Source organism: Bos taurus, chromosome 1 (genome assembly GCF_002263795.3).
Source record: "Bos taurus isolate L1 Dominette 01449 registration number 42190680 breed Hereford chromosome 1, ARS-UCD2.0, whole genome shotgun sequence".
NCBI classification, from domain to species: Eukaryota; Metazoa; Chordata; class Mammalia; order Artiodactyla; family Bovidae; genus Bos; species Bos taurus.
This window is the reverse complement of record NC_037328.1, coordinates 143,316,430-143,327,850: the sequence shown is the minus strand read 5'-3', so window position 1 is coordinate 143,327,850 and position 11,421 is coordinate 143,316,430. Positions and strand designations below refer to the sequence as shown.

Here is an 11,421-nt window from a genome sequence, read left to right as displayed (position 1 = left end):
CCCTGGACTCCCCGGAGGAGAGGTCGGGTCCCTGCTCCACTGTGGTGCGGGGAGGCCCGAGGGCAGTGGGGTTGCACCCTGCGGGGTAGGGGCTCCCGTCCTTCAGTCCCATGGTCAGGCGTGTGGGCCGAGCTCCCGCCACACCCGAGGACTGATGCCCACCTCGCTGCTGCCCACCGGCCCTGAATTGAACTGGCTGCAGAGGAGGCTGGCTTTGGCTAAGGACTTGCATCTCCTTGTTTTCCGGATGGGAAATCCTCTCTCTCTCTCTGAGTTCAGGGGCCTGAGAGTATCCGCTTGCCCTAAATCTCCTTTAGTTAGCCAGAGGAGACGGGGTATGGAGATGCCCAGTGTGGGCGGAGGGGGGCCGGCCTGAAGCTCAGGGAGTGAGGGGGGGTTCGGGGCGACCTCAGAAAGTGGACACTTAATGCCCAGTGGGGGCTCCCATGAGAAGGTAGGAGGGCTGTGACCTCGTGTCCCCGGCTCCCCCATGTTCAGAGTGCAGGAGGGAAGGCACCAGTCACCCGTGCACTCACCTAGGGTCCCCCAGCTCCCCTCCCCCACCCCAACTGCATCACTCACTACATCCCAACTCAGGAGTGGGGGCCAGTGCAGTCAGGGGGCCTGGAGCTGAGAGAGCTGCCCGACAGGGCGGGGGAAGGACAGGGGGCAGCCCCCACCCCCTCACAAAAGCGGGGCTTTGGGCACCCCTCTTCCCATCCTTTCCACCCTGCTGCTCCCCCAAGGCCCCCCTGTGTCCAGACAACACACCACAGGTCCCCCTGACTGTCCCACACAGTGAGGGCTCATGGGGCTGGCTGAGGTGGCCAAGGAGGGGAAAGACAATGTTTCTCCTCGTCCGTGAGGCCACAGTGGTGAGTCCCTGCCCTCCCATGACAGGCCCCAGCCAGCTTCCTGAGACCCACACTTACCAACCCCCCAGCAGATCCACCCCAAAACATGCCAACCCCGAAACGTGTGAGCCCTCAGGACACGGGCAGGGGCGTGGTGTCTAGGGCACTGAGTCTGTCGCGTGGACCCTACTGCCCCCTTGACCTCAGGCCCCACGGACACTCATGGAAACACGGAAGCCACACCCCGCTGCTCCCCTCCCCTTCGCTCTCACCACAAGGGGGCAGGGGGGGCCCCCAGCACCCGTGGCCCGACTCTCCTCTCTGGGCGACAGACCGAGGGTGGAGGTGATTCAGGACGCTGCCTGGGAGTGCCCCCCGGGGTGGTGGGAACCCAGGCCCCCTGGCCTGCCCTTGCCCACCCCCACCCCATGCACATGCCCCTGGGCACGGCTCCAGGACCGACTTGCTGGCAGGGCGGGGACTTGACCCCATGATCCCTGAGTGGCGCCAGCATCTCCTGGTTCCGGGAAGGAATGTTTGGGGCCCTGTGGGCGGCAGCGCCTGGGCCCAGGTCAGTGGCTGCCCCACGAGTCTGTTAATAGGTGAATCATTGACTCCAGTCTTCGGGTCATCCATGGGTGGGCAAAAGAGTGTTGCCATAGCAATGTCTAAACAGGAACCCAGGCCTCCAAGTGTTAGGATGCAGGCTGGACTCTGGGGGCCAGGGGGGTGTGGCGAGGAACCTCAGACAGATGTATCCAAACCCAGATCTTAAAGCAGTAGCGTGGCTGCTATGATGGAGGCTATGGGGCAGCCTGGCCTGGGTGGGGCAGGGTGGGGGTGGCCATCAAACTCTTCACAGACCACTCACTGTCATTTACCATGAAGTCAAGGCATCACAGAATTTACTCACAAAGGGGCCTGAGGGACCTGCCCTTCACTTCATGGGTAGGAACATCAACTCGGGTTAACCCAGCCAGTGGTTGTGCTGGGGCTTCCCCTGCCCCAGGCCTCCTACCCCCTGGCTGTACATTTCTAGGCCTGTTTCCTCTTCTTTAAAATGGGCTGGTGTCTGTCCTGCTGACCTCAGAGGCTTCCTTCCAGGACCAAGAGGAGAGTCCCAACAGGCGAGGGAGGGCGTGTGACTCAGGTGGTCATTCCTGACCTGGGTGGAACAGGGGCCCCCAAAGAGCTGCCTCAGTTCTAAACCCAGGAACCTGCAAACGCAACCTTATTTGGAAAAATGGTCTTTTCAGCTGGAGTGAAGGTAATTCTGGAATGCGCTGGTTGCCTAGTGGTCAGGATCCCAGACTTTCACTGCCGTGACCCAGGTTCAATCTGGATTACCCGGGTGGACTTCAAATCCAGTGACCAGTGTCATTAAAAGAAGAGCAGAGACACAGCAGGAAGGGGGCCCCAAGACCGCAGAGGAGGCAGAGCTGGGGGCGGGGAGCAGATGCGGCCTCTGCCAGGGAGGCCGGCAACACCAGGAGCCGGCAGAGCAGGAAGGAACCCCCTCGAGCCTCCTCGGGACCAATGACCTGACCACTCTGGCCGCCAAACATATGTCCATTGCTTGAAGCTGTCTGGTTCATGGTCAGTTGCTTCAGCAGCCCCGGGAGACCTGGACAGCTGAGCTGGACACGAGCTACCCTTCCCAGGAAACACGCTGTACAACGGCTGAGGGGACCGGCGGTGAAGACAGTCAGGATGTGGCTTGGGAGGAGATGGCTGGGACTCACCCCCCCTCGGAGCCCACGTGTCCTCAGAACCCTGGTTTAGCTCGGTTTTTCACAGAAGAAAAGCAGAAGCAGCTGCAACAGCCCCTGGTGAGTCCCCACCGGGAGCCGGGGGTGAGCTCTCAGCAAAGACCTGCACGGGAGGACCCCACGTCACTGTTACCAGCCGCCAGAAGGAAACTGATTTCCAGCGCCTCCAGGAACTGCCCCTTTCACCATCATGCCAGTGCCCCTGGGCCAGCGCAGGGCCTCCAAGTTCCTGCAGACAGAGGGTGGGTGTCTCACCTCCCACTCAGCCCCCAGGTCTGATGGGTCTCCTTTGCTGGTGCCCAGAGTGCCACCCACTCCACACGCAGCAGTCTGCAAACCCATCCCCCAGCCTTACCTGCAGCGTCTCTGAAGACGCCTTGGAAAGCCACATTTTTGAGCCAGATCTTTTTTGTATTGATTTCTGGCTCTTGGTTGGGGGAGGGGGGAAGGCTGTGGAGAAAAGCTGGGCTCTGGGGACCTGACAGTCCCAGAGAAGACAGAGCCACCCTGCTCCTCACACTCTGTCCCCTTGACCTTGGGGTGCCCTTGAGCACACCGCCCCACCCTCTCTCGCTAGTCTCTAGCAGCAGCGGTCATCAGGTGCTTCCAGCAACACGGAGAACATCAGGTCTCCCTAGAAGTGATGTGACGGATCTGCTGACCAACACACACAGGTTTCCCCTCGAGGTGGACAAGCTGGCATAAAACATCTTTGTGTGACTGTGTCTTCAAGTTCAAGTACAAATCAGTCACAGAGGGAAGTCAATGAGAAGCAGAAAATAGAGCCTGCTCGAGGTTGTGTGTGTGTGTGTTCTCTGTGTGCATGGATGTGCAGGTGTGCACACTTGTGCATTTGTTGCTCTGTGTGTTGTATGGTGTGCACATATGTGTTTGCGTGCCTGTGTGTGTCTGCATGTGTATGTGACTTGCTCCGTGTGTGTGTGTGTGCACGCATGTGTGTATCTTCTACTCAGTTCTGTTTTTCTGACAGCAGCCTGCTCACATAGGCATGGGGCCGCCTGCTTCCCCCGCCCCTGCAAATTCAACCCTTGGCCTGGGATCCTGGAGGAAACCCGCAGCAGAGCACCCTGCCCAGTGGCCGCAGCAGCCAGGGAGCTGGCCCTGACACGGGCCAGGTGGGGCTGCAGCCTGCGTCCGGGGCACCACTCAGCTGCTGCGCTGAGTGGGAATCCCCGTCCAGCACCCCTACTCCCCTCACTGTTGCAGCAGGTGCCTGCCCGTGGGGACGCGGGTCCAAGCGTCGACCCTCGGATCCCAGGTCCCACTGCAGCTTTTCTGCTTTCAAATGTCACTCTGACACGCGTGCATAAGCCTCTGGGTCTCAGCCCACTCCCCAGCAGCCACCCGCAGCATCTGGCTGGCAGGATCTCTGAGCCCATGACCTGGCCACTTGTGCCAGGCTCTGGGGCTGCCCGTGGGGGCCACATTTCTCCTGGGACATGGCAGGACAGAAGCTGCTCTATGAGTCTTCCCAGCAGCAGCTGTGGGGGCGGGGAGACAGGTGGCTGGGGCAGGCTGACATACCTCATCATTGTGTGTGGGAGGAGATCCCGCCAGGGCTGCGGGAACCCCCAGCATGGTGCTGGTCTGCCACAGCAGTGATTTCCACTTTTTCAAATTATTTTGTAAAAAAATAAATAAATAAGGCAAAAACTGCTTATTACTGAGAAATACCCCTGGATCCCTGTGGGGCTCTCTGTGTCTGTTTCGGAGTCCTCTGCTGGACACTGGCTCCCCGAGTCAGGATGGGGGTCTCTCAGAGCTCTCTACACAGCCAGCCCTGACCAAACAAGCGAGGGCCTCTGCGGATGTGTGTTGCGGCTGCTTCCCGCGGTCTGGACCCATGAAGGTGACCTTTGTGACAAGCTCTGTGCTTCCTTCCGGCGTGGTCTCAGCAGCCAAGGCAAAGCCTCTGCTGCCATCTGGTGGTGAAACTTGGAGTGGCAGGTGGTCATCTGGGAACTAGACACCCCAGGACCATCTTGTCCACCACCCTTGTAAACTGGTGATAGAGCGTTTGATAAACCTGTGGTCACACAACGAGTTGCCTGCAGAGCAACCAGGCTGACTTGCTCAGAGCCCCTGACTTACAGGTTAGGGGCAATGCTGTATAATAATACCCATCAAGTAGGGGTTCAGTCTTGCCCTTGAGGGCAAGCAGATGGGGCGGGTCCTGGCCAGGCCCTCACCAATGCGGAAAGCCAGGCAAGTGACTCAGCCTCCAAGCCTGGGTTTCCCCCTAACAGTGGAGCCCATTACAGGTGGCTGGGCTGCCTGGGGGCCTCCAGCTGCCAGTGTGGTTGGCATGGTGCCTGGCACACAGTAGGTGCTCAATCAGTGCTCTTGCCGCCGCTTCTGCTGACGACTGTGATGACATTATGACAATAACGATGATCTTGCTACTCAGGATGAAAATGAGACCCCACTAGGGAACAGGATTGTTCCTGCTCCAGAACCTCGTAGCCACATTCAAGCTCGTGTTTGCCAGGTTGAGATGCTGCGCCCCTCCCCACAGAGATGTAGAATGAGGCAGATCCTCGCGGGACTGCCTTCCCCCACACTCGCCCTGCCCAGGGACATGGTTACTCTTCCTGAGGCATCCCCAGATTTCACCTGGTCGCAGGTACCGCTGGAGTCACCAGGCACACAGACTCCTGACTCCAGCCCCATGGGCTCCAGTTCCCTGGGTCTGGGCTGGGGCCGGGCACCTGGATTTGTGCAGCACTCTGGTGGGTCCCACAGGCCGGCAAGTTTGGAGGATGCTGACCAATTCCACCTTCCAGTCGATTCTGACAGGAAGATGGTTCCAGTCGTGGGGACAGCCACGTGTCTTAGGAGAGGGCCAGGTTTGGTGGCCCAGGCCTGTCTGGGGAGTCCCCCCGCCAAAGAGAGAGGTGTCCCCGAGGAGAGATGTGGCCAGAGGTTCCCCAGAGCAGGTGGGGGCCTGGCACCCACACAAGTGATGCGCTCCAGGCCTGCACCAGGTAGACGGACATGAGCCTGAAGAGGGGAGCAGACAAATAGCACAGCCAGGGAGGCCTGAACAGCAGAAGTTCATTTTCTCATGGCCCTGGAGGCTGGAAACCTGAGCTCAAGGCTTGTGTCCTCTAGGGCCTCCCTCCTGGGCATGTAGCCAGCCGCTCCTCCCTGTGTTCCCAAGTGGTTGTCCTTCTGCTTGGGTGTCTGTGTTCTAACCTCCTCTTCTTATAAGGACTCCAGTTCTGCGGGGTTTGGAGTCACCCTTACAACCTCATTTTAACTTCATCACTCTTTCAAAGATCCTCACCTCCAGAATGGGCTTCCTAGGTGGCACTAATCGTAAAGAATCCGCCTACAAATGCAAGAGACATAAGAGACCCAGGTTCGATCCCTGGGTTGGGAAGATCCCCTGGAGGAGGAAATGGCAGCCCATTCCAGTATTCTTGCCTGGAGAATCCCCATGGAGAGGGCCCTGGCGGGCTACAGTCCATAGCGTGGCAAAGAGTCGGACACAGCTGAGCAACTGAACAACAAGGAGATCTCCAGAATAGTCACCTTCTGAGATGCTGGTGTGAGGACTTCAGGATGGAGACTGGAGGCTCACAGCTCAGCCCGTGACCAGGCTGGGAAGGAACCACAGTGAACACAAGAGCAGCGGCCTTCAGTGACAGCTCTGTCCCGGCTGCTGCCAGACCCACAGACCCAGGCTCCCCAGACCCGAGCAGTGAGAGGCCAGTGTGCACAAAGAGAGGTGCCTTCTGGGGGGACCCGAGAGGAGCAGGGAGCCTCAGAGACTCTGATTTTCCTAAATACTCGCCACCTCCAAAGATACCCTCCCCAGACCCCAAGGGCAGTGGTCATTTGCGCCAGTTACACAGGGTGCCCCCTTCTCCACAGATGTGGGTGAAAAGGCAGGGTGGTGACAGGGGGCTTCCTATTGGAAGGAACGGGGCAGGTAGGGGTGGGAAGGAGCCTGGAGGAACTCCCGCAGAGGGAAGACCCTTCTGTAGACGGGGACCAGACCTAGAGAAATGCCAGGCCACAAGGGCATGCGTGTGTGTGTGCATGTATGTGTGTGCGTGTGTGCACATGTGCATGCGTGTGTGTGCGTGCGTGCATTGTGCGCGCGCGCGTGTGTGTGTGTGTTTCACTGCTTTCCACTAAAATCCCTGAACACCAGCTGTTTCCCTGTGTTGAGCGCGGTCACTTCTGGAAGTTCTCCCACGTGTCCTCCCCTCTTGGTGCCATTTCTCCAGGAGGAAGAACATGGACACTGCCCTAAGGACCATCCCACTAACCCCATCAGGCTGCCCAGGGCCCCCAGCCTCTGCTCCCCAGGACAGGGACACCTCCGACCCGGGCGTCTGCCTGCTTTCTGCTCCCAGAAGCCACATCTAGCCCCACTGCTCTCTCCATGGTCACCGTGCTGCTGGCAGGGCCCCTGGCTGAGTCCCCTGCCGGCTCCAGTGGAGGCTGCTTGCCTCCTAGTCTCCTCCTGTCTCAGGGGAGTCTGGGCAGACAGGGAGAAAGCCACCTCTTTGGGTGAGGGACACTCAGCCCTGGTCACCAGAAGCCCCCCGAGGGCCCCGTGACTGCTCCAGGAAGGGAGTGGCAGAGCGAAGGGCACACCTCCCACACAGATGCCCAGGGTGTGGTGCCTAGGAGAACGGACACTTCTGACCACCTGCCCTCTTCCCTTAGGGAGCGAAACCCCAAGGGAGCCTGGACAGGATGATGAGGCCCCACTTGGCAACCCAGTTTGCATGCAGGTTAGAGAGGGGAGCTCAGATGCTCTCCCTCCCATGTCCCCTGCCCCGCCTCCTTCCAACCCTGGGAGGAGACCCTGCCTTCCTACACAGCAGAGGTCGAGGTGGGCACTGGTCTGGGAGCTGGGGATGACCTACCTGGTCACTCAGACCAGGGTTGAACAGGGACAGGTGGACCCACCCCCCTCCCCTCGCCTCCCAACCCAACGACACGTCCCCCCTCGCCTTCTCCATTGCTCCCCAACACCCCAACAGACAGCACAGCCACCACACCGCAAGTTGCTTGCGTCACCTGCTCTTTATTGACTGCCACGGGCTGCCTTCTCATGGGCGACCAGATGCCCCAAGAGCGGCACTACAGAGAGGAGGGTTGAGGGAAGGGGGTCTGAGAGGCCAGGCGCAGGGGAGCCCCCACCAGACGGATCTCATGAGGGCGCCTGCCACCCAGGGCCGAGACCACCTGGGTGGGCCTGGAGACCAGAGGCCACCCAGAGATGGCTCAGAGAGGGATGCTCTTTGACCTCCGAGGCAGAAACTGCGACAGTGGTCACTTCCCCCGAGGGGCTGGTGTTGGGACCCGGGTCACTCTGAGGTCTTTGCACCACAGGCTGGGGCCCTGGGCCCTCCCGGCTACTCTCTCAAACCCTCAAGCCCTCGGAGAAGAGGAAAAGGAACTGGAAAGGGGGGAAGCAGAGGGAGATGGATGCCCCACTTTCTAGGGTCCCCCAGATGGATGGGTACGGGGGCCGCAGCGGGTGGCAGCCGAGGCCAAGGCCGAGCTTAGGACGAGGGCGCAGAGCTGGGCTTCTCCTCCCGGGACACGGGGATGGCCCGCTCGCTGTGGCCGGCGTCCACGCCAGATGGGATCTTGGGGCCAGAGAAGGTCAGCATGCCATCAGCGGACAGGGAGCAGGAGAGTGCGGACTGGTCCACGTTGGAAGGCAGGCGGTAGCGGCGGTGGAACTCGCGGGAGATGTAGCCATGGTCATCCTGGGGACGGGGAGGGCACGGTCAGAGGCACTGCAGCCGCTGGCGGCCCCTGGCCCCCGTGGAGGAGGCCCAGGCCGCACAAGGTCAAACCCACGACGCTCTCCCGGGCAGTGGGCGGCGGGTGCTGGGCCGTGTCCAGAGCCCTGGACCTCCCTGCCTCCCTGCGTGAGATCTGGGCCTGCCCAGGGCCCTTGGCTCCTCACTAATTTCATTCCAGCATCTCGTGAATGGTCCTGCCCTGGCCCCACCCTCAAGTCCAACTTCCCCTTCACCTGTGGCCCCAAGACCGTTTAGGCTCAGGTCTCTGCCATCCGTCTAAATGGAAAGCCACACCCAGACACTCCCATCTCCTGATGCCCTGGCCCGGCTTCCAGGCCCTCCAGGTGTAGACTCGGAACCCCCGGGGAGTGCCCGGGCTTGTCTCTAGGGCCCCAGGAGGGAAGGACAGCAGATGGGTGGGGTCTGTCCCCCAAGTCCAGCTCCCCCACCACTGGAGAAGCCCTGGTCTCTGACCTGTCCTAGCTGGGGTCCTCCTTGAGCCAGGCTGTGCCCCTGCCCCTGCCCCCAAGACAACGGGCACCAGGCACCTGGGCTTGATGGGAGTCGTTGGCTGCACCATCCCCCCAAGTGAGACTGGTGTGGAAGCCTGCCTGGCTAGGAGCTAGCCCCTCAGTGCAGCGTCTCCTGGGTCTTTCCTAATCCCACCCCGTCACCCAGGTGTCTGGACATAGCTAGGGATGCCAAGCAGTGCCCGAGTGGGGATCCTTTCAGGTGCCACGCTGCCCCGGCCTGCGCAGGGCTCAGGAGCGGCCTCCCAGTCACCGGGGTTGGCCACGATCTGGGGGCCGCGGTCCTGCCTCTCAGCGGAGGCTGCGGCCGGTCCCAGGCTCACCTGCCGCTCGTTGTGCTTGCCGTGGATCTCCACGAAGTCCTCCTGCACCTTCACCGTCAGGTCCTCGGGAGAGAAGTGCTTCACATCCAGGAAGATGACAAACTTGTCCCGGTCGGATCGGACCTGAAACCAAGCACCTGTGTGGGTCCCGCGGAGCTGCGGCTCAGGGACGGGGGCTGGCTGGAGCGGCCGGAGCTGGGCGGCCAGGGCTCGGTCCCGGGTTATCGGAACAGAAAGTACCATCAGGGCTCTGACTGCTCCCTCCGAGTGCCCGGAGATAGGGGCACCCGGGACTCAGGAGCGAGTGGACACTCGGCCGACAACCAGAACCTCGGAGGTCTGCTCTCTGCCTGACTGGTGAGGGGTTGAGTAGCCTGTTGTAGATTGGTGGGTTATGGTTGTAGGGTTGGTTATGGCTTAGTTGCTGGCTTATTGGAAGGTTATGGGTTGGTTGACTAGCCGGTTATGGTTGTCACTGGTTATGGTTTGTTCAGATGGCCGGTGAGACCAAGCAATTGGCCCTTGCCCGCCTCTCCATCAACAGCCTGGGGCCCTGTCTCTGCACATGGACAGATGTTCCCAGTGGTCTGAACAGACCACCCAGCTCCTCACATACTCCCCCTTCACTCCTCGGAGTGCTCAGCCTTGCACCAGCTCAGGGCAGGTCTCTGTGTTTTAGGCAGTGGTGAGACCCTGCACCCCCAGAGAGCTGGACCCTGTGGAGGGAAGGCCCGTGGGCCTCCTTGTCTGCCCTCGGGGGCCTGGCCTTGGATGGCTAGGCAAACTCTGCAGCTCTGGCTGCAGACGGTTTCAGACAGAAGGCCTCCAACCCGAACTCGGGCAGCACAGTCCACCCCGGGTATCCAGCCAGAGAGCAAGTGCAGCCTTGGAGCACGAAGCTTGGCCCTCCATCACCCATGCCCCAGTGGCGCTGTTCTCGGAGACCCCAGGTGATGGTGGGGACCTCACCAACCACATACAGGTCATGAGTGGAGGGCAGGAGGCATAAACAGTGGGTGGGCTCCTCTTCCCACCACCCCAGAGGCACGGAGACTCTGCTGGGGGAACGGCCTGCCTGGCCTCTGCGTCCGGGGGGACGAGATGGGGCGAGAAGGGAAAGTGGCCCCGCGGCCCTCACCACCCGCTTCACGAGACACAATGGGAGCACTTGGAGCAAGGGTGCCCCCGGCAGCTCTCAGAAGCCCCTGTCTCCTATCCTGCCCACCCCATGGCCGCAGCAGGGAACAGCGTGCCCATGGTCTCACCTCAGAGATGCCGGAGTCCAGCACGGTGCGGAAGAGGGACTGGCGGTAGTAGGGGCTGATGGTGGAGGACAGGAAGGGCAGCAGGTCGTACTCGAAGAGGCCCTCGCCGAAGAACTGGTCGAACAGCCGGCTGGGGTAGAAGGGGCCCAGGGTGCGTTTGAACCAGGGGTGCTGAATGGCGATATCCATGGTGGGCAGCGGCTCTGTGGGCACCCGGGGCGAAGAGATGGTCAGAGCAGGGCCTGTGGGCAGCGCACTGAGGAACTGGGATGCAGGCCCTGCCTATATACGCCAGGGCAGAAAGGAGGCATTAGAGGGATTTGTCTGGAAAGCGCGAGCTCAGGAGGCAGGCCGCCCAGTCAGCAGAATCGTGGGCCGGCCAGGCTGCGCGCCCACCTCTCCCAGCCCTGGCTGCAGCACTGACCAGCTGGAGCTCCCTACACCAGGAGGACGGGGCCCCCAGGGAGCTTCTCTGTGGGTGACTCTGTGTCCCCCATGCTTTCCCAGGTGTACAGGGAAGACTGTCCTCTCCCTTCCCCAGGGAAGGATCTGTGTGCCAGGGACAGTGCCCCCTCTGCACACATGGTCCCCTGTGATCCCACGGCTGCCCCCTGAGTGGGAGCTCATACCCCTGCTTCACAGATGAGCAAACAGGCACCCAAGGGGTCTCCCAGCCCCACAGCCACCAGGATTGGTTGCATTTCTTTAGGACAGAATTACCTCCCTTACATCTTGGTGATTACAAAAATGATGCGTACTTGTAAAAACCTTGCAAAGGACAAAAAGTGCAGCTCAGAAGCTAAAAAGAGCCTGTGACTCCAGCACCAGGGAGGCCTGTCATGGCGTCTGTCTGCATCCAGGAGGGGAGGCAGGTTTGCTTTGGCA

At 60.8% G+C, this 11,421-nt stretch overlaps 1 protein-coding gene across 1 annotated transcript; it reads right to left on the bottom strand.

Annotated features, from left to right (window-relative positions):
* Window positions 1–7,927: 7,927 nt before the first annotated feature.
* Window positions 7,928–10,755, bottom strand: CRYAA (crystallin alpha A). Its single transcript, NM_174289.2, is given in 3 exon segments — window positions 7,928–8,379; window positions 9,272–9,394; window positions 10,537–10,755. Coding segments are annotated over 3 exon segments (522 nt in total). The 5' UTR covers window positions 10,726–10,755; the 3' UTR covers window positions 7,928–8,169.
* Window positions 10,756–11,421: the final 666 nt, after the last annotated feature.